Source organism: Moschus berezovskii, chromosome 3 (genome assembly GCF_049115385.1).
Source record: "Moschus berezovskii isolate FMDL1 chromosome 3, NW_MosBer_1.0, whole genome shotgun sequence".
NCBI classification, from domain to species: domain Eukaryota; kingdom Metazoa; phylum Chordata; class Mammalia; order Artiodactyla; family Moschidae; genus Moschus; species Moschus berezovskii.
The window spans coordinates 54,835,501-54,857,652 of NC_142462.1; the positions used below are offsets into that span (position 1 = coordinate 54,835,501).

The 22,152-nt window shown below is 46.9% G+C and overlaps 1 protein-coding gene across 5 annotated transcripts in view; it reads right to left on the minus strand.

Annotated features, from left to right (window-relative positions):
• ATXN7L1 (ataxin 7 like 1) overlaps positions 1 to 22,152 on the minus strand; it is a 272,758-nt gene that overhangs the window by 170,107 nt on the left and 80,499 nt on the right. For all 5 annotated transcript variants that reach the window (XM_088834272.1, XM_055420748.2, XM_055420747.2 and 2 more), the window contains one exon: positions 1,332 to 1,436. In XM_088834272.1, the coding sequence (XP_088690398.1) occupies positions 1,332 to 1,436 (105 nt within the window). The remainder of the gene's footprint in view (positions 1 to 1,331; positions 1,437 to 22,152) is intronic.

The following is a 22,152-nucleotide window of genomic DNA, read 5'->3' on the forward strand; positions in this document are numbered from 1 at the left end:
CATCACTCGTGGAAGAGACGAGGACACCAAACCCTGAGACATTTAGCAAGTAGCCCCAAGTCACAGAAGTGGCTGCCGGGAGGGGCAGAAGACCTGGCCCTCTCAGTGGAGCTCTTTGTATAGCACTTGCTAGGAGCCTCTGTGCCTATGCAGGTCAAAAAGTCTCAGAAGCCTGGATTGTTCTTTCTACATATTATAAACACGAAACACAACTACAGTACACACACACAGACGCAGGTTATATACATAAACACACCGCTATGTAAATGTCATATACATATATACATGTTTGTAACTGATATTACGATATATCACTATTCAATAGTCCCAAGTACCTTTACTGGTGAGATTAGACAAGCTCATCTCCTTTTATTTTATACCTATTTATTACAGAATGGTGATAACTGAAGGGTTAGGGGAAAAGAAGAAATCCTGAGTATAAGAAAGGAGAAATATGCAATTTGCCAAAGTGTATTCGATATTATAATTGCTTTGACTTTTTCTAGGTACAATGTTTAATGCACTTTGAAATTTAACACTAAAGAAGGGCATTTGGATTTTATGTTCAACAAAAGAGAGGAGACTTTAAATCAAAAGATTGGGAACTACTGTTCTGGAACTCAGAGCACATTACCGCTTTGGAAATCGGCTGGTCCAACAACATCCCGTTTGAAGAGAAGGAAACCTCCGCTCAGGTTAAGTCACTTCCTATCCTCAGGTTAGTAGCTGTTTATCTGATCTTAGGGGAGCAGCCACGTGGACGTTAGCCGTGGTGTGCCCAAGACACCAGCAATGAAGGAGGCCAGCGTTTGCTGGGGAACTGCTGCAGGGTTTCACACCAAGGATGAAAAGATAGAGGGAAAGCAAGTTCCCAAACATGCCTGTTTTTTCCTTTTTTTTTTTTAACAAGCAGGATTCTTGGAAGAGGAGAAGCTGAACTCATGGCTTCATCTGCATTTCTTGGGGATTGGCACCCCAGCAGCCCCCACGGTGGGCTGCCCTGGCCCTTCTCTCTCTTGGAAGAACTGAACATCTGGCTGTGAGGGTGCAGGAGTGGCTCCTCGAGCCCCTGCTGTCCCTCCCCTTCGTCCCCTACAAAGACCACCACCCATCCACCTAAACAACAGGACGTTTTCTGTCTAGTGCCCCCACAGCACCGAACATTTTGGCAGGACTACCCCTGACTACCCCTAAGGCAGTCGGCCTGGAAGTCGAGGCAGAACCCCAGGGGGATTCACCCAGGGCCTTGGGCTCAGACAGAGCCAGGGCCAGACCACAGGGTAGGGCTCCTCTCGAATGTTGGACGTCGGCCAGTGCAGGAGTCCACTTACCGCAGTGGGACTGGAAGACCTGCGGCTTGACGACCTGGTTACAGGCGCTGCACACCACGAGGTAGAAGTCGTCGTGTGCTGGGTAGTGGCCAAACAAGTGCATATCTGTGGGGGGAAAGGAAAACAGGTTGTTTTGAAAAAGCAACCAAGTTTTAGAAGGTGGATGGTTTCTTCTTGGAAAGTCCTCCAGGACAGGTTTTCAAACAAGACCAGCAGAAAGGCAATCATCTTTAGAAAAGGGAATGCAGTTTGTCCAAATGCAGCTCCTTACTCTCAGAGAAGCCTATGCCTCCAAGAATCCCTCCTCATTTCCCTTGCAAATGGATGGCTACCACTGATGGCTTAGTCCGTGGCATTTGGACTGCCTGGAATCACATGCCACAGGGAGTCACTCTGTCCTGAAAGAGGGCTCCAGGGTTCACTGGGACCCAGTGAGGCTTCAGTTATTTTAGGATGAGGGGGAAGTTCACCCAAACCCATTTCAGCATAAGCAGAGGCCTCTCTGGTGAGTGATAGGCAAGAAGGGCTGGAGAGAGGAAAAGGAGTCATCCTGGTTTCGGCAGCTGCCTGGGTCCCCCCACCCCCATCACCTGCAGAAGACCCCAGGGTAAAAGGAAGCGTCCAGACAAGTGGCTTGCTGGCTGTCATCATTATCCATTCTTTACTTGGCAAATATTTACCGAGTGCCTAAGTGTGCTGGGCACCAACCGTGCTGGGTGCCAGGGCTAACTGGTGAACAAGAACAAGGGCCCAACTCTGCTGGAGCAGAAAAGAGAAGCATTGACCAGATTCACACAGGTCATCATGTGGGTGTAACTGTGGTACCCACTGAGGAGGGGAGGAACAGGGTCCCATGAAAGCATGTGGCAGGCTGACCTAACCTTGACTAGAGCACTGGAGAGGCTTTCCTGAGGAGGGATTAGAGAAAGAAAAGGTCAGGGGAGAGAGGGGGAAGTTTCAGGTCCACCATGGAAGGAGATTCTGTGTGTTGGAGGAAGCTTTTGCCTGAAATAGAAGAACAAGAGGGGAGCCCGGAAGGTGTAAGCTTTGTGGATCATCATGGAGAATACCCATGGACAGAGGAGCCTGGCGGACTATAGTCCGTACGATTGCAAAGAGTCATATATGACTGAGCGACTAACACACACACACACATAAAGATTTTGAACCTGACTTTAGGAACAATGGGAAGCTACTGAAGATTTTTAAGAAAAGTGGTGACAGAATCAAATACATACTGTTGGAAGATCAGTTATCTGGCCTATGAGACACAAAAGCATACATATGTCCACACAAAAACCTGTTCATGCATGGTCATTGTAGCATTACCCATAAAAGCCCAAGGGTGGAAGCAACCCAGTTCAGTTCACTTCAGTCGCTCAGTCGCATCTGACTCTTTGCGACCCCACGGACCACAGCATGCCAGGCCTCCCTGTCCATCACCAGCTCCTGGAGTCTACTCAAACTCATCTCTATTATAGAGTTGGTAATGCCATCCAACCATTTCACCCTCTGTCATCTCCTTCTCCTCCTGCCTTCAATCTTTCCCAGCATCAGGGTCTTTTCAAATGAGTCAGCTCTTCACATAAGGTGGCCAAAGTATTGGACTTTTTACTTCAACATCAGTCCTTCCAATGAACACTCAGGACTGATTTCCTTTAGGATGGACTGGTTGGATCTCCATGCAGTCCAAGGGACTCTCAAAGATTCTCCAAAACCACAGTTCAAAAGCATCAATTCTTTGGGGCTCAACTTTCTTTATAGTCCAACTCTCACATCCATACATGACCCCTGGAAAAACCATAGCCTTGACTAGACGGACCTTTGCTGGTAAAGTAATGTCTCTGCTTCTTAATATACTGTCTAGGTTGGTCATAACTTTCTTTCCAAGGAGTAAGTGTCTTTTAATTTCATGGCTGCAGTCACCATCTGCAGGGATATTGGAACCCAAAAAAATAAAGTCAGCCACTGTTTCCACTCTTCCCCATCTATTTGCCACGAAGTGATGGGACCGGATTCCATGATCTTAGTTTTATGAATGCTGAGCTTTAAGCCAACTTTTTCACTCTCTTCTTTCACTTTCATCAAGAGGCTTTTTAGTTCCTCTTCATTTTCTGCCATAAGTGTGATGTCGTTTGCATATCTGAGGATACTGATATTTCTCCCGCTGTCTTGATTCCAGCTTGGGCTTCATCCAGCCCAGAGTTTCTCATGATGTACAATGCATATAAGTTAAATAAGCAGGGTGACAATATACAGCCTTGACGTAATCCTTTTCCTATTTGGAACCAGTCTGTTGTTCCGTGTCCAGTTCTAACTGTTGCTTCCTGATCTGCATACAGATTTTTCAAGAGGCAGGTCAAGTGGTCTGGTATTTCCATCTCTTTCAGAATTTTCCAGTTTGTTGTGATCCACACAGTCAAAGGCTTTGGCATAGTCAATAAAGCCGAAATTGATGTTTTTCTGGAACTCTCTTGCTTTTTCGATGATCCAGCGGATGCTGGCAATTTGATCTCTGGTTCCTCTGCCTTTTCTAAAACCAGCTTGAACATCTGAAAGTTCACAGTTCACGTTGCTGAAGCCTGGCTTGGAGAATTTTGAGCATGACTTTACTAACATGTGAGATGAGTGCAATTGTGCGGCAGTTTGAGCATTCTTTGGCATTGCCTTTGGGATTGGAATGAAAACTGACCTTTTCCAGTCCTGTGGCCACTGCTGGGTTTTCCAAATTTGCTGGCATATTGAGTGCAGCATTTTCACAGCATCATCTTTTAGGATTTGAAACAGCTCAACTGGAATTCTATCACCTCCCCTAGCTTTGTTCATAGTGATGTTTCCTAAGGCCCACTTGACTTCATATTCCAGGATGTCTGGCTCTAGGTGAGTGATCACACCATCGTGATCATCTGGGTCATGAAGATCTTTTTTGTATAGTTCTTCCATGTATTCTTGCCACCTCTTCTTAATATTTTCTGCTTCTGTTAGGTCCATCATTTCTGTCCTTTACTGAACCCATCTTTGTGTGAAATGTTCCCTTGGTATCTCTAATTTTCTTGAACAGATCTCTAGTCTTTCCCATTCTATTGTTTTCCTCTATTTCCTTGCACTGATTGCTGAGGAAGGCTTTCTTATCTCTCCTTGCTATTCTTTGGAACTCTGCATTCAAATGGGTATATCTTTCCTTTTCTCCTTTGATTTTCACTTCTTTTCTTTTCACAGCTATTTCTAAGGCCTCCTCAGACAGTAATTATGTCTTTTTGCATTTCTTTTTCTTGGGGATGGTCTTGATCCCTGTTTCCTGTACAAAGTCATGAACCTCAGTCCATAGTTCATCAGGCACTCTATCAGATCTAGTTCCTTGAATCTATTTCTCACTTCCACTGTATAACTGTAAGGGATTTGATTTAGGTCATACCTGAATAGTCTAGTGGTTTTCCCTACTTTCTTCAGTTTGGCAATAAGGGGTTCATGATCAGAGCCACAGTCAGTTCCCAGTCTTGTTTTTGCTGACTGTATAGAGCTTCTCTATCTTTGGCTGCAAAGAATATAATGAATCTGATTTCGGTATTGACCATCTGGTGATATATCCATGTGTAGAGTCTACTCTTGTGTTGTGGAAGAGGGTGTTTGCTACGACCAGTGCATTCTCTTGGCAAAACTTTGCCCTGCTTCATTCTGTATTCCAAGGCCAAATTTGCCTGTTACTCCAGGTGTTTCTTGACATCCTACTTTTGCATTCCAGTCCCCTATAATGAAGAGGATATCTTTTCTGGGTGCTAGTTGTAAAAGGTCTTGCATGGAACCGTTCAGCTTCTTCAGCATTACTGGTTGAAGCATAGCCTTGGATTACTGTGATATTCACACGCTAGTAAAGTCATGCTCAAAATTCTCTAAGCCAGGCTTCAGCAATACATGAACTGTGACCTTCCAGATGGTCAAGCTGGATTCAGAAAAGGCAGAGGACCAGAGATCAAATTGCCAACATCCGCTGGATCATAGAAAAAGAGAGTTCCAGAAAAACATCTATTTCTACTTTATTGACTATGCCAAATCCTTTGACTGTGTGGATCACAATAAACTGTGGAAAATTCTGAAAGAGATGGGAATACCAGACCACCTGACCTGCCTCTTGAGAAACCTATATGCAGGTCAGGAAGCAACAGTTAGAACTGGACACGGAACAACAGACTGGTTCCAAATAGGAAAAGGAGTACATCAAGACTGTATATTGTCACCCTGCTTATTTAACTTATATACAGAGTACATCATGAGGAACGTTGGGTTGGAAGAAGCACAAGCTGGAATCAAGATTGCTGGGAGAAATATTAATAACCTCAGATATGCAGACGACACCACCCTTATGGCAGAAAGTGAAGAGGAACTAAAACGCCTCTTGATGAAACTGAAAGAGGACAGTGAAAAAGTTGGTTTAAAGCTCAACATTTAGAAAACTAAGATCATGGCATCTGGTCCCATCACTTCATGGGAAATAGATGGGGAAACAGTGGAAACAGTGTCAGACTTTATTTTTTGAGCTCCAAAATCACTGTGGATGCTGATTGCAGCCATGAAATTAAAAGACGCTTATTCCTTGGAAGGAAAGTTATGACCAACCTAGACAGCATATTAAAAAGCAGAGACATTACTTTACCAACAAAGGTCCGTCTAGTCAAGGCTATGGTTTTTCCAGGGGTCATGTATGGATGTGAGAGTTGGACTACAAAGGAAGTTGAGCCCCAAAGAATTGATGCTTTTGAACTGTGGTGTTAGAGAAGACTCTTGAGAGTCCCTTGGACTTCAAGGAGATCCAACCAGTCCTTTCTAAAGGAGATCAGTCCTGGGTGTTCATTGGAAGGACTGATACTAAAGCTGAAACTCCAATACTTTGGCCACCTCATGTGAAGAGTTGACTCATTGGAAAAGACTCTGATGCTGCGAGGGATTGGGGGCAGGAGGAGAAGGAGATGACAGAGGATGAGATGGCTGGATGGCAGCACCGACTCGATGGACGTGAGTTTGAGTAAACTCTGGGAGTTGGTGATGGACAGGGAGGCCTGGTGTGCTGTGATTCATGGGGTCTCAAAGAGTCGGAGATGACTGAGCGACTGAACTGACTGACTTACTGTGATACTGAATGGTTTGCCTTGGAAACGATCAGATATCATTCTGTCATTTTTGAGATTGCATCCAAGTACTGCATTTTGGACTCTTTTGTTGACTATGATGGCTACTCCATTTCTTCTAAGGGATTCTTGCCCACAGTAGTAGATATAATGGTCATCTGAGTTAAATTCACCCATTCCAGTCCATTTCAGTTCGCTGATTCCTAAAATTGTCGAAGCACAATCCTGATACCCATCAACTGTTGAATGCATGGATGAAATGTGATATATTCATACAATGGGATATTATTTGGCCATAAAAAGAAGTGAAGTGCTGATGCTGCTATAATATGCATGCATGCATATTCAATTACTTCAGTCCTGTCCCTCTCTCTGCAACTCTATGGACTGAGCCTGACAGGCTTCTCTGTCCATAGGATTCTCCAGGCAAGAATACTGGAGTGGGTTGCCATGCCCTCCTCCAGGGGATCTTCCCAACCCAGAGATCGAATTCACGTCTCCTGTGTCTTTTGCATTGGCAGACTGATTCTTTACCACTCAACCACCTGGGAAGCCCCATTACAAATATGGATGAGCCTTAAAAACATATGCTAAGTGAAAGGAGCCAGTCACAGAAGGCCACATATTATATGATCCCCTTTATATGAACCGTCCAGAAGAGGCAAAGCCACAAACAGAGAGAGGAGATTACTGCTTGCCTTGGGCTGGGGGGCCTGGAGGGAACTGGAGGAGAACTGCTAAAGGTTTACAGGTTTCTTTTGCAGACAATACAAATATTCCCAGACTGACAGTGGTGATGGTTGCACAAAGCTGTGAATATATTACAAACCACTGAACTGTATGCTCTAAATGGGTAAATTGTATGATACGTGAATCATATCTCAGTAAAGATGGGGTAGGAGGTAGGGAGATCCGTTTGGAGGAAACCAGTGGTCACAGCCTCCTCGTGGGCCGCTGGGTGGAGATAGAGCCCTGAAGGGCACTCTGCCTGCCTCTGCTTAGCTGACCGGCTCCAGGACCACTGAGATCAGGGTGGACAGAGGAAATAAAAGACACAGCCTTCACGAAAGTGCTTTGCCTCACACATCTGAGTTTCCTCTCCCCACCCCCACGCCCTCATTTTCTAGACTCAACCTGTGTTTTTACCGAAAACCATCAGACACACCATGGTTCTCCTAGCTGCAGGCAGAGGCCACGGAGAAGCTGAGTTCCTCCTGATGTCGGGACGGCTCATTTATAACCCAACACATGTTTCCACTGCAGCCCGGATACTCAGAGGGAAATGGAACCGACACGTTGGTCACACGGCCAGAAGCCAAGGCCCCTGCTCCAGGGAAGGCTGGACCGGCAGGGTGAGACGCGCCCTCACTGGTGCGAGGACCCCACGCGCCCGGGGCGGGACGCGGGCCAGGCTGGGGCGCAGGCGCACTGAGTCTCTGCAGCATCTGTGGCTCCAGGCGCGGCCTGTCATTTCCCCTCCAGGACTAGCCTCTGCTTCCATTCTGACTAAGACGTTACCGGAGGGGAACGTTATTAGTCAGTGCCTGGTAGGCGGAGGCCTGTGACAAGAGAGGCTGAGAGAGAACCCAGCTGTGACAGAGGCCCAGGCGGGGCCCACACAGCGTCCGCTACCCTAGCTTCAGAGCCTCCCAGCACATCGAGGACACTCCCAGTACCACACTGCTGACACCACTCCTGCTTTACTTTCAACTTACAGGATACCTTTATAATATATATGCTTTTTAAAAAAATAACAAAAGTGATAGGTGTGTTTTGAAGATACATTTGAAAAATACAGAAAAGCCAGAAGAAATTAAAAAAAAAAAATCACTGGCAGCCTTTATTAACACTTTGCATCTCATTTAGATTTAGTCACATTTTCTATCCAGCAACATGTGAAACCAGGAGCTGGCAAGGGCTAAAACATTTATTTATTCAACAGCATTTCCTGGGCTGCCTTACAGTCTTTCTGCAATAGATCAGGCTATAAGGGAATGAAAGAAATGCATTAATTTAAAAAACAAAAAAAGCATTCGCAAACTTGCCTGAGCACCTATTCTGTGCCAGAAACTGAGTGCAGGAAGGGAGGCTGAGAGGTAGGGGGTGGGGAACATGGCTCTTGACCTTTGTCACGCGCCCCGATGACCTGTCCAAGGTCCGTCAGGCCTCTGGTTGCTGTTCCACTCCAGCATTCCTTCAGGAAGCTGCGGGGCCCCTGCTCCCCCGCCACTCTCCCACACCTCTGGGTCGAGAATTGAAGGTAAACGTCAAGCTGGGCAAAGCCTGGCCACCCTGAGGGTGTCCTACTCTGGGCCCTTCACTTCACTGGGGCTGTTCTTGGTTTCCTGTAGGGCAGTTTCAATTGTATCTACTTAGAGTATGTCTCCCGTGGAAACTGAGAGAACCTGCTGGCCTGCTTGCTTATTCCTTAGTGATCAGACCTCAGAATCTCCTCAACAGGATTCTTGGGTTCTGAGAGTCTGCCAGATGGGAGCAAGATAAAGCCTGTGGCTTCTCAGAGGACCACCACTTCCAGGGGCCAGGCCATTTTGGTCAGTGCGTCGTCTGCTTGGGGATGAGGGAGGAAGGCCAGGGAGCACTGGAAATCACTATGCCTGGCATCATGTTGGATATACTATTAATTAACTCTCCCTCTCAATTTACCACCCAAACAGAACTTTCAGCACACATTTTAAAATGGTGGTGTGTTGATGTGGGCTTGTACCAGCTTTTGAGAGCCAACTGTGCAAGTCTCCCAACGTGTTCGTGAGATCAAGGAGGTAGCTTGAAATTAGACCTCATGGAGTATTTACACCATGCAAAGGGGCACTACAGATCAGGTTTTTTCTTTTCTTCAGCAAGCTACATTGTTAAACATTTACCAGTGTACCAGTGAACAAGTTCAGTTCAGTTCAGTCGCTCAGTCGTGTCTGACTCTTTGCGACCCCATGAATCACAGCACGCCAGGCCTCCCTGTCCATCACCAACTCCCGAAGTTCACTCAAACTCATGTCCTTCAAGTCGGTGATGCCATCCAGACTTCTCATTCTCTGTCATCCCCTTCTCCTCCTGCCCCCAATCCCTCCCAGCATCAGAGTCTTTTCCAGTGAGTCAACTCTTCGCATGAGGTGGCCAAAGTATTGCAGTTTCAGCTTTAGCATCAGCCCTTCCAATGAACACCCAGGACTGATCTCTTTTAGAATGGACTGGTTGGATCTCCTTGCAGTCCAAGGGACTCTCCAGAGTCTTCTCTAGCACCACAGTTCAAAAGCATCAATTCTTCGGCGATCAGCTTTCTTCACAGTCCGACTCTCACATCCTTACATGACCACTGGAAAAACCATAGCCTTGACTAGACGGACTTTTGTTGGCAAAGTAATGTCTCTGCTTTTTAATATACTATCTAGGTTAGTCATAACTTTCCTTCCAAGGAGTAAGTGTCTTTTAATTTCATGGCTGCAATCAGCATCCGAAGTGCTTTTGGAGCCCAAAAAAATAAAGTCTGACACTGTTTCCACTGTTTCCCCATCTCTTTCCCATGAAGTGATGGGACCAGATGCCATGATCTTTGTTTACTGAATGTTGAGCTTCAAGCCAACCTTTTCACTCTCCTCTTTCACTTTCATTAAGAAGAGGTGGTAAGAATACACAGAAGAACTGTACAAAAAAGATCTTCATGGCCAAAATAATCACGATGGCGTGATCACTCACAAGTGAACAAAGATGGGGAAAGAAAGGCAAAAGTGAAACCATCTGTAATGACACCCCTCAGGATAATCACTGTTAGCACGTTAAGATACATCCTTCTAGACTTTTCTATCTGATAACATTATCTTTGGTAATCCTCATAATTAACCCTCAAAGTTGCCATCATTCCACTTTCCAGGCAAGGAAACAAAGCTAAGAGATCCCATGGCAGTGATCTGTAAAGCAGGATGAGACCCCTGCTCTATAGTCCATGCTCCCATCTTAGCCAAAGGTTTTTCATAAGAGCAAGACCCCATTTTAAAAATGAAGAAAACAGTTTGATGGATGGAAGGCTTGCACAGAGGACTAAGAGGCTCTGAGGAACCCTTGGCATTTGCACAGGCCTGGGGTCAGAAGGAGGGATTTTGAGCACAGTCCCCTTTGCTGTGTAACCTCAGGGAAGGTGCCCAACCTTTCTGAGCAACTGTTTCCTCATCCATAAAATGGGGCTTGTGTTTCTTGCCTCGTGGAGTTGCTGTGAAGGCTTGTAAAATTTTCCTGGCCTTTTATTTTCTTCCTCCAGGGATTTGGGAAAGAGTGTAAAGAAAGCTTTATTCAAGGTCTTCTCCCCTATTTTTCAAAACTAATTCCTTCTCCCTCCAGTGGGAGAGTCTTTGCTCCAGGCAGCACATTCTTTGACTCTTCTTCAGGACCATTCACAGCCGACCTCCTGGGGAAACTGCAAGGTCCCTCCGACCTGTAGAATTCCCTCTATGTGCACGGCACCATCACACACATGTGTGGACAGATGAGGGTTGCAAGCCACTGGCAGGGCTCTCTCCAGGCAGTGGTCAGGCCCCAAGAAAACATGCACAAAGATGATGGGACTTTGCCCATCACAGTGTTCAGTTATTTCCCCATGTTCAATTATTTCCCTACCACAAATCCATGCCTATCTGTTTTGTTCCATTTTGTCCCTGCAAATGAATCAACTGTTGATCAGGTACATCAGATAGCACCACCATGGCACTGTCACAGAAGTGATCTTAATTATCCTCCTGGTCTGATCATCGGCAGGGTGAGAGCAAGATCCACAGCTTCATTTTGCAGATGGGGAAACAGGTATACTCTTGATTCTCCGTATCCGTATCCGTTCCATCGCTCAGTCGTGTCCGACTCTATGCGACCCCGTGGACTGTAGCCTACCAGGCTTCTCCATCCATGGGATTCTCCAGGCAAGAATACTGGAGTGGGTTACCGTTTCCTTCTCCAGGGGGTCTTCCTGACCCAGGGATCGAACCCAGGTCTTCCTGCATTGGAGGCAGACGCTTTAACCTCTGAGCCACCAGGGAAGCCCACTCTTGATTCTAGGGTAACTATTTTTTGGTTTTTTTCACCCCAACCCATTATACACGTACGTGCTGTGCTAAGTTACTTTAGTCATGTCTGACTCTTTGCGACCCCATGGACTGTAGCCCGCCAGGCTTCTCTGTCCATGGGACTTTCCAGGCAAGACTACTGGAGTGGGTTGACATTTCCTCCTTCAGGGGATCTTCTTGACCCAGGGATCAAGCTGGTGACTCTTAGTTCTCCTTCATTGGCAGGTGGTCTCTTTACCACTAGTGCCACCTGGGAGACCACCATACACACATACACTGTTTTATCTATCCATCCATCCATCATCTATCAAACACATACATTCAGTTCAGTTCAGCTCAGTTCAGTCGCTCAGTCGTGTCCGACTCTTTGCGACCCCATGAATCACAGCATGCCAGGCCTCCCTGTCCATCACCAACTCCTGAAGTTCACTCAAACTCATGTCCATCGAGTCGGTGATGCCATCCAGCCATCTCATTTTCTGTCATCCCCGTCTCCTCCTGCCCCTAATCCCTCCCAGCATCAGAGTCTTTTCCAGTGAGTCAACTCTTCACATGAGGTGGCCAAAGTATTGGAGCTTCAGCTTTAGTATCAGTCCTTCCAATGAACACCTAGAACTGATCTCCTTTAGAATGGACTGGTTGGATCTCCTTGCAGTCCAAGGGACTCTCAAGAGTCTTCTCTAGCACCACAGTTCAAAAGCAACAATTCTTCAGCGATCAGCTTGCTTCACAGTCCAAATCTTATATCCATACATGACCATGGGAAAAACCATAGCCTTGACTAGACGGACCTTTGTTGGCGGAGTAATGTCTCTGCTTTTTAACACATACATTACACTCTCATATGTCCTGGTCTACTCATTTACTTTTATTTTATTCTATTCTATTTCATTAAAAAAACATGCTGAACTCTTGAAATTAATTTCATAATCCTTTAATGGGTCACAACTCAAAGTTTGAAAATCACTCCTCAAGGCAATCCAGTGAGTTAGGGGTTGAGCTGAACCTGAGAGATAACTGGGGGTTTACAGAGGTCAGAGCTGGTCCTCAGTGCTTACCTGGGAGTCTGAGGCCATGAACTGAATCGTTAGTGCCAGTTATACGCTGCAGCTCCCAGGAGCTGATTGTATTTCTTCCCGAGTCTGCATTCAGTGAGGCATGTCTGTGCCCGGAATCAACCAAGGTGGGAGTATTTACACCATGGGAATCAGCATCCATTACAAACTAGGGCTGCTTCTCTTGGAGAGCTGGCTGTGAAAACACTCACCAGCACACCACTGACTAGCATCTACTCTGGCATCACTCTCCCCTGGATCAATTTCCCTAGTTATTGAAATGGAGAAAATTATATTTGTCATTTCCCACACTGGATGCTGAAAGGCTTCTGTGACCGTGAGAGGAAATTAATATGCTAATATAAAATTATGATAATGGTATTGATCATTAGCCCCAAAACATGCACAACAGAGACAGGGAAACATACTGATCATTTTCTGTATCAAATGAGCACAGAAAGGCTACAACTTGTTCAGCGCTGGTGGTGATAAGGGGGCTGAGGGTGGGGGAGTGGCGATGAGGGAGTGGAGAATTAAGTTCTTTTCAATGTCTGACAATATAATGCTTACTCTTTAAGGGTTGTTCCTGGAGCTTATTCACAGATTAGGCTCAGACTATCAAGTCAATGCCACTTATACGTGGATCACACACAGGTTATTCTCAGTGGCTTCCCTGGTGGCTGAGATGGTAAAGAATCCACCCGCTATGTGGGAGACCTGGGTTCAATCTCTGGGCTGGGAAGATCCCCTAGAGAAGAGAAAGGCTACCCACTCCAGTATTCTTGCCTGCAGAATTCCATGGACAGAGGAACCTGGCAGGCCCTAGTCCATGGGGTCACAAAGAGTCGGACACAACTGAGCAACTTTCACTTTCACTTATAGCAAGCAGTCCTTTACTTTTTCTCTTCCTTAACTTCTGGTGGAATTCTCATCTGTGGAAGTCGATTGACAATGGCATTCATGTTACCAATTTCCTGGCATCCTGGTTCTGCCTCCCGACAGCACTTAGGTTCCCCACGGGTCTTTTCTGGCTCTCACAGCTTCATCTCCCCCAAACACCCACCCACTCCTCACCTTTCTGCCCCTTCCCACTCCCAGATGGCAGAGGAGGGATGGAGGGGACAGAGTCCAGCTCGGGAGGGAGAAGAGACACAGTTTAGGACACCAGAACAGTTGCTGTAAAGGTAGAAAAGTAACTTATTTCCTGGTGTAGTTAATGACCCCTTTCTTAAGTCAATACTGCAAAAGAAATTGGCAGGACTTGCCTGGTGGTCCAGTGCCTAAGACTCTGTGCTCCCAATGCAGGGGGCCCAGGTTACATCCGTGATCAGAGAATTAGATCCCATACACAGCCACTAAGAGTTTACATGCCACAACTAAAGATCCTGCATGCCGCAACAAAGACCTGGTGCAGCCAAATAAATAAACAAATAAATTTAAAAAAAGAAAGAAAGTGGCAGAATAGGAGGAGCAGCATTTTATAAATGGCCTTCTGAGGGAACACTTCAGACAAGCAAAGTTGTGTATAAATTTTCCTTTTTACCCAATATTCTCTTAGTGAAAACGGCTGAAGTAAAGGAAAAGGCAGGGTGACATGTCCAATCAGCAATTTGTACAGGATTTGTTTCTATGATGGGAAGACAACTGGTTTTGTGACTGCAGGATCACACTAGATTCTGTGCACTTTTGAATTTGCCCCGGAACCTTCCAAAGCTCAAGACCTGGGTATTACAAAGCAACAACTGGTGAAAGTTCAAAAGATAAAACACTTAAGAAAGAGGGATTCCTTCCTTTTGCAAGTGGGAAGGCCAAGTTAAGCAAAGGTTGCACACAGAAGCAGCTAGAAGCGGACTGGGTTTGAAGGCTGGGGGCTTGCGGGGTGGGCAGCTTCAGCAGTGATGCCTGTACTCACTCAGAAGATCCCACAGTAGGGAAAAGGGAGACAGTAAAGTAGGCAACTTTGAATTTTAATTTCTTGGGGAAAAAAAAAAAAGCCCCAGAAAATGGCCTCAGGTTTCCCCTAAAGTCTTTTCTAGGGTTCTGAAACCACCCCGGTTGCTATAGAAATCATGAAAATGTCAAGGTAGCATATGACTCTAGTATAACAATAGTTTCATATACTTTTAAAATTAAGTTTCCCTTTTGAACTGACTCTAAAAAAACACAACATAATGAAAAAAACAGATTATGTGATTTCAACACACCGAGTCTTTTGCAGGAAGATAAGTGTGAGCCTCTGCCCATGGTGGGTAATGGAATGGATCCCAGACCGTGGTGGGAACTATGGATGTGACAACCCTGTGATGATGGCTGGAGAGCCAGTGCCACTGGACTCCCTTGGAAAACTACCAAAAAGATGAACTCGGTTGGCAGTGATTTTGATTTGTGGGCTTCCAATTACATAAACTCAAGACAGGGGAGATTATTGGGAGGAACAGTAACTGTGATTCAAGGACACACATGGCTGCCTCCAAGTGGATTCACATTTAGACAGAGATGCCACTCAGGAGAAGTACCTTTCACGGTGGGAGAAGCTGGTCCTAAATGCTTTCCTTTCTCCCATTAATCTTAATATGCTCATTATCCGGTTTTTATTAATGTGTCTTTTCTCTCTGCTAGTAGAGTTTCTGGCTGCATTTTAATCACTTGTGTCAAATAGAAAGTGTGAGGTGGGGGGAACTTTTCTCCTTTGCTCTCATGGCTGCATGATTCTGTGTGTCCCCCCACTCCAAACTCTCCTTAAAATCACAGAACAAAATAATCCGGGGGCCTTCAAAGCAGTGACCTCTGACCTGACACCTGCCACTCCCCCAGCAGAGTATTGAACTTCCCTTGAGGAAAATTCAACAACAGAAAAATGCGGTCACTTTCCATTTTTCAGATTTCTGAAAACTCACGGCCTGACTGAAGGCTTTAAAAACAATGAAATCTGGAAACGGAAACTGAAACAGGAGGACTGGAAAAGCTAGCAGTGTGCAGTGCCAGCTAGCTTTCAGCACCAAGGAGGGTGGGTGCAGGTGGCAGGCACAGGGCCTCTTACAAACCAAGGACTTCTCGCTGAGGCTGGGCCACAAGGCACATCCTGGCAAGGCCAGAGCGAGGCCCACGGCAGGTAGAAGCTCCCCACTCTGCTGCCTGAACTCACCCCTCCCAATCCCAACCCCAAACTCCACCCCTGCTACCACTTCTCTCACCCCCCACCCCGCAAACCCCAGCCAGCCCACATGGCCACGAAAGACAGCCCATCCCTCCCTCCGCAGGAGGAGGGCCTTTACAGACATGCTCTCATGCGGTATCAAGGCCAGCAGGCTGCACAGGGTCCCAGAGTTGCAGGGATCCCCCAGACCAGCCCCTCCTCCCAGGCTCCCACTCATATACTGAAGCAAAACGAAGGAAGGGAGACAGTATGAGGCTGGACCTGGGAGGTGATTTGAACCCAGAGTTGAGAACAAAAACCGCAAGAGGTGAGCCTGCTCAAACGTAGTGCCTGAGAGCAAGGCTCTGGAGTCAGGCAGCCTTGCGTTCAAATCCTGACCCTGCCGTTTGGCTCGATAACCCCTCGAAGCTTTTGTTTTCTCATCAGGGGTAAAACAACGTTTGTGAGGGGCTGGCACAAAGTAAGGATGTAGAGTCTCCAACTCACTATCCACCCCTCTGGGAAGACTCCTTTGATGTGCCTGGACGGGAGGCAGCGTCTCCCTCCTCTCCTTCCTCCCAGCCCTCAGCAATATGACCAGAGTTTTCTTAAGGCTGTACTGGAGTCACTGGATCACACCCCTCTCACCAGACTGGGATCTTCTTACAGAAATCATGACTTAAAAATGTCCTTAGCCAAACAGTCTGATGCATGGTGGCCACTTAATAAACATTAATAAGCTAACAAGGCTGAAGTTCCCAAGAAGTTGATTTACTTCCCATATTCCTTCATTTTCTCTTCTGTCAAAGGGGCAAGTTATAAATGACAATAAGTTGTCCTAATATCCATGCTGCTAACTAAGATCATGAGGTTAAAAATTACATCTATTTGTTCATTCTTGGAGCTCTTTGGAAGATAAGTACTGAAGCTAAGAAGGCGGCATGCGTGGGGTGGCCACTGTTATGCTGTTGTTCAGTTGCTAAGTCATGTCCCACTCTTTGCGACTCCATGGACTGCATCCCACCAGGTTCCTCTGTCCTTCACTATCTCCCAGAGTTTGTTCACTGAGTCGATGATGTCATCCAACCATTGCATCCTCTACATTGTGTAGAGTGGTTGATACCTGTCCCCACCATCCTAAGCTCATGAAGGCTGGCTCCTTCCTTCTCCAACAAACCATAGCTACTCCCCACCCCACCCACAGCGATGGCCCCCCCCAAAGACAGAGTTTGGGATGGGCATGGGGTGCTCCCTCACCCTGGGGACATCAGGACAGTAGGTGATACAGGGTCTCAAAGTTCCAGACTCCTCCCACCTTTCCTGTTTCAGCTCTGGATCAGCGTAGCAGCCAGGCTCAGCCCAAGGCACAGGGAGCCGTCTAAGCCCAGCCTGGTAGAGGATCTGACTGGCTGCTGGGCAGTGAAGACCCTGGTAGCCAAGAGAACCACAACACAAAGGACTCCCCTGTGCCTACTCCTGGCTTGGGCTTCAATGCCAACAATCGCAGCCCCTAAAAATGTTCCCAGGAATGTCAAATCAGCCCTAGTTCTCTCTCTCAAGCAGCTGTGGGACACCTAGGCTCCTCCCTGTCCAGCAAACTTGTCTGTTGTTTCAGTCTGGCAGGCTGCTGGCTTATGGCCTGACATCCCCACCTCCGGCCCAAAAGACAAATGAGGAACATGTAACCATTTTGGTGGGATGCTGAGTCCTGAAACGGTAACCTGGCTAAAGCACTTCTTAGAGCAAGGGGTGCTTGGGCTTACAGATAAGCTGCATGGAGAGGACACCCCCATTAGTCCCTCATGAAGTCAGCCCCCATGCCCTGGCCCAGCCACGGAGAAGTTCTATATCAGGGACAGGATGGGTACAGCATGTTCAACAAGTCACTTTCGTCATGTCCAACTCTTTGTGACCCTATATAGGCTGTGGCCCACCAGGCTCCTCTGTCCATGGGAGACATTCTCCTCCAGGCATGAACACTGGAGTGGGTTGCTGTGCCCTCCTCCAGGGGATCTTCCCAAGCCAGGGATCGAACCCGTGTCTCTTATGTCTCCTGCACTGGCAGGCAGGTTCTTTACCACTAGCACCACCTGGGAAGCCCCAAAGACTGTTTAGTTTACTACAATTCAATTAGAGAGAGAAGAGAAGCATCAACACACTGGGGAAAATTCTGGTCCCTCCCTGGGGTTTCCTGCCTAGTGACACTTAAAGACCAGCCAAGCGGAGGGGTGCACGAAGCTCTGGAAAGGTCCCATGTCATCACAGGCTCCCTTCCCCCTTCCCCCAGGTTCTCCTGCCTGAGTCACTGACAAGCTTAAATGCTCACTTAAATCTTCATGCCCATATTAGTGTCTACTTGAGAAATACAGTTAAGATAATATTTGTTTTCACAAAATCAGGAGGCCTCCCTGGGCTTCTTCCCTCAAGACTTCTTCAGCAGGCCCTGCTTTGTTTCGTGGAATAGGCTTTTCCTCTCCTGGGCCTCCCTCACCAGAGAATGTTAACAGTTTGAGTGTGTAAAGCTGGTTTCCAGAGGATTTAGGGGTGACTCCTTCCACCTCCATCCCAGGGCCTCTCCAGGGTCCAAGCAGGGTCTCCGGCCACAGTCTGTAATGTCTTCCCTCTTCCCACCCCCACCCAAGAGAGATTTGAGTGATGGGGAGGTAGGTACCACATTTTAGGGAAGAAACAGTGGGTTTGGGGATGAGGAAGTGATGCTGTTCCTTTTAAGACATGCTACGGTCAAAGAGAATTTCCAGACTGAACAGAACAATGCTGTTAAGAACAACTTAAATGGGTCAAGGGAAATCAATGAAAACATTTCCTTTCCTGTCTTTTAAAATAGGATGGTCCACTTCCTTGTTGTGGCAAGCTGAGTCTGGAGGATGGACTAACTCATCCATTAGTTTCCTTCCAGCTCCTCTGTTATGATGGCTGGTCCATCAGGGAGTGTGTCAGGAGACGAATGGGGGAGGATGCCACACCCATGTTACAAGGGAAATCCCTGGAAAAGGTAAATAGAGCATAAAATCTGAGTGGTTTATTTTTAAGAGGAGTTAGCGAAGGCTGACTATCTATCTTACTACCCACCTACTCACAGAGATGCTATCTATACAGACGATAGCATCTATTGCTATCACTTCTAACAATCATCCAGCTTGACAAGAACCTACTATACAGCACAGGGAACTCTACTCAATATTCTGTAATAACCCATGTGAGAAAGGAATCTGAAAAAGAATGAATATACATATAACAGAACCACTTTGCTGTACACCTGAAACTGACACAACATTGTAAATCAACTATAGCTCAATATAGCTGTGAAAGTGTTGCACTCAATATGCCAGCAGATTTGGAAAACTCAGCAGTGGCCACAGGACTGGAAGAGGTCAGTCTTCATTCCAATCCCAAAGAAAGGCAATGCCAAAGAATGCTCAAACTACTGCACAATTGCACTCATCTCACACGCTAGTAAAGTCATGCTCAAAATTCTCCAAGCCAGGCTTCAGCAGTATGTAAACCGTGAACTCCCAGATGTTCAAGCAGGTTTTAGAAAAGGCAGAGGCACCAGAGATCAAATTGCCAACATCCGCTGGATCATGGAGAAAGCAAGAGAGTTCCAGAAAAACATCTATTTCTGCTTCATTGACTATGCCAAAGCCTTTGACTGTGTGGATCACAATAAACTGTGGAACATTCTGAAAGAGATGGGAATCCCAGACCACCTGACCTGCCTCTTGAGAAACCTGTATGCAGGTCAGGAAGCAACTGTTAGAACTGGACATGGAACAACAGACTGGTTCCAAATAGGAAAAGGTGTACGTCAAGGTTGTATATTGTCACCTTGCTTATTTAACTTATATGCAGAGTACATCATGAGGAACGCTGGGCTGGAAGAAGCACAAGCTGGAATCAAGATTGCTGGGAGAAATATCAATAACCTCAGATATGCAGATGACACTACCCTTATGGCAGAAAGTGAAGAGGAACTCAAAAGCCTCTTGATGAAAGTGAAAGAGCAGAGTGCAAAGGTTGGCTTGAAGCTCAACATTCAGTAAACAAAGATCATGGCATCTGGTCCCATCACTTCATGGGAAATAGATGGGAAAACAGTGGAAACAGTGTCAGACTTTGTTTTTTTGGGCTCCAAAATCACTGCAGATGCTGATTGCAGCCATGAAATTAAAAGACGCTTGCTCCTTGGAAGGAAAGTTATGACCAACCTTGATAGTATATTAAAAAGCAGAGACATTACTTTGCCAACCAAGGTCCGTCTAGTCAAGGCAATGGTTTTTCCCGTGGTCATGTATGGTTGTGAGAGTTGGACTGTGAAGAAGGCTGATCGCCGAAGAATCGATGCTTTTGAACTGTGGTGTTGGAGAAGACTCTTGAGAGTCCCTTATACTGCAAGGAGATCCAACCAGTCCATTCTAAAGGAGATCAATCCTGGATGTTCATTGGAGGGACTGATGCTAAAGCTGAAACTGCAATACTTTGGCCACCTCATGTGACGAGTTGACTCACTGGAAAAGACTCTGATGCTGGGAAAGGTTGGGGGCGGGAGGAGAAGGGGACGACGGAGAATGAGATGGCTGGATGGCGTCACCGATTCTGTGGACATGAGTTTGAGTGAACTCCGGGAGTTGGTGATGGACAGGGAGGCCTGGTGTGCTGTGATTCATGGGGTCGCGGAGAGTCGGACACGACTGAGCGACTGAACTGAACTGATAGCTCAATATAAAGTAACAATGAAACTGAAACAATCATCTATCTTGATCTATCGTAGCTATTGTCCCTGTCTCTCATCTCACCCACCACTGTGTATACCTGTCTGTCTATCATATCCATGTCCACCTATCCACCATCTCCATGTTTGCATCTCTATCATCTCTCCTCCTATCTTAGAAAGCATTCTAGCTTTGAGCACGGTGGGGTTCTGAGGTGGACTTAACTCAGTCTCAGCCTGTTTTATGGTTTTGAAGGCTACATTTTTGAGTGACAGGGGTGAGATATGGCTTTACAAAACTAAATGAAAAGAAGAAAAAAAGAACTTAGACAATAGCAAAAAGCATCAGCCAGTTTTCGGGGGCTGCATTGTGACCTGCACAAGAACAGGACTCCGCTTCATACACAGCCCCGCGTCTGCCTCCTTCAGCACAGTTCTGTTCACGTGGCAGGAGCGAAGTGGAAGTATGACTCGAAGTGCTCCTTGAATTTCAGAGAGCTTTAGACTGTAGACTTCAAAAGAGGCTGCTCCGAGGCACACCTACGTCTGCCATGTTGTTTCTCGAGATTCGTGGGCCCAGAGGCTTTCATTGCATCTTGAGGAAAACAAGACTAAGAGCTCAGGGCAAAGGGACTGGATGCAGCTGGGGTCCTCAGCTGTCTGTGAGGGTCAAACCATGCACACCAGGGGCTTTCACAGCCCTGCTAAAACCAGAACTATGATGTAAGCAGCACTTCCCATTATGCTTTCCATCACTTTTTGGAGAGTAATTTGAAAATCGACTGGTAGGGCCAGGCACATCCACCACAGAGATGCTCCCAGCACAGCGACGTGGGTGATTTCTTAGATGACGTGTTGTGGACCTTGGTCTGTGAAACAGCTGACCAGCAGTGCCTCGTGAACGCAGGAACCGGGACATTTGAAAAGACACAAACAGAGGCCTCCATGAGACTGCCCCTAAGGCAGGCCTCAGCTATTTAGGTATTGCTACAAATGCCATCTGAACATGCAGTGGGGGCGCAGGGTCAAAAAGACTCCTACCCCACTCATGCCAGCCCCTGCTCAGCTCTGGGAGTGGGGGGTGGTTCCGCCAATATTCTGCTGGAAGATTTGGGGATGAAGAAGAGGGACCAGCTCAGGATCTGTGAGACTGTGGCCAGGAACGTGAGGCCATCCCAGTGCCTGGGGATCTCGGTGAGTCCCACGGCAGTTCTGAGTTGAATCCTATTCAGAGGGTCTATGACGAGAGACCCCTGGATCCTGTGGCACTTGTCAGTGGCTCTGAGTGCAAAGGAGAATTGGCTCTGGTCATGGTTTAACCATAACTGGCAGAGAGATGGTGACATTTCTTTTCCTGAGGCCATTTGTCAAGGCTGTGGAGCGTGCGCCCTCCAATGATTACAACCACCACCCAGATGTTGCCACCGGAGCTCCGAGGTAAACGTGCCATTTGGCTCTGTTATGAGGCACGTCCACTTGGCATAGCCAGAGGGCAGTGGTAGGAATTGCTTAATGTCCCCAGGAGTCAGTGTCCAAAGCACTCAGGCCACTGGGATGGACAGGCTGCAGGAAGCTGTTGACAGAGATCCCAAGGCATTCCCCTGTGAAAGGGGGTCAAACAGGAGAGCCAGAGCCACTCTAGCTGGAACCACCACTCACGTACCAGTGCTAGTGAGGGACAGAAAGGACCTTTGCTCTCAGAAAACGAAAAG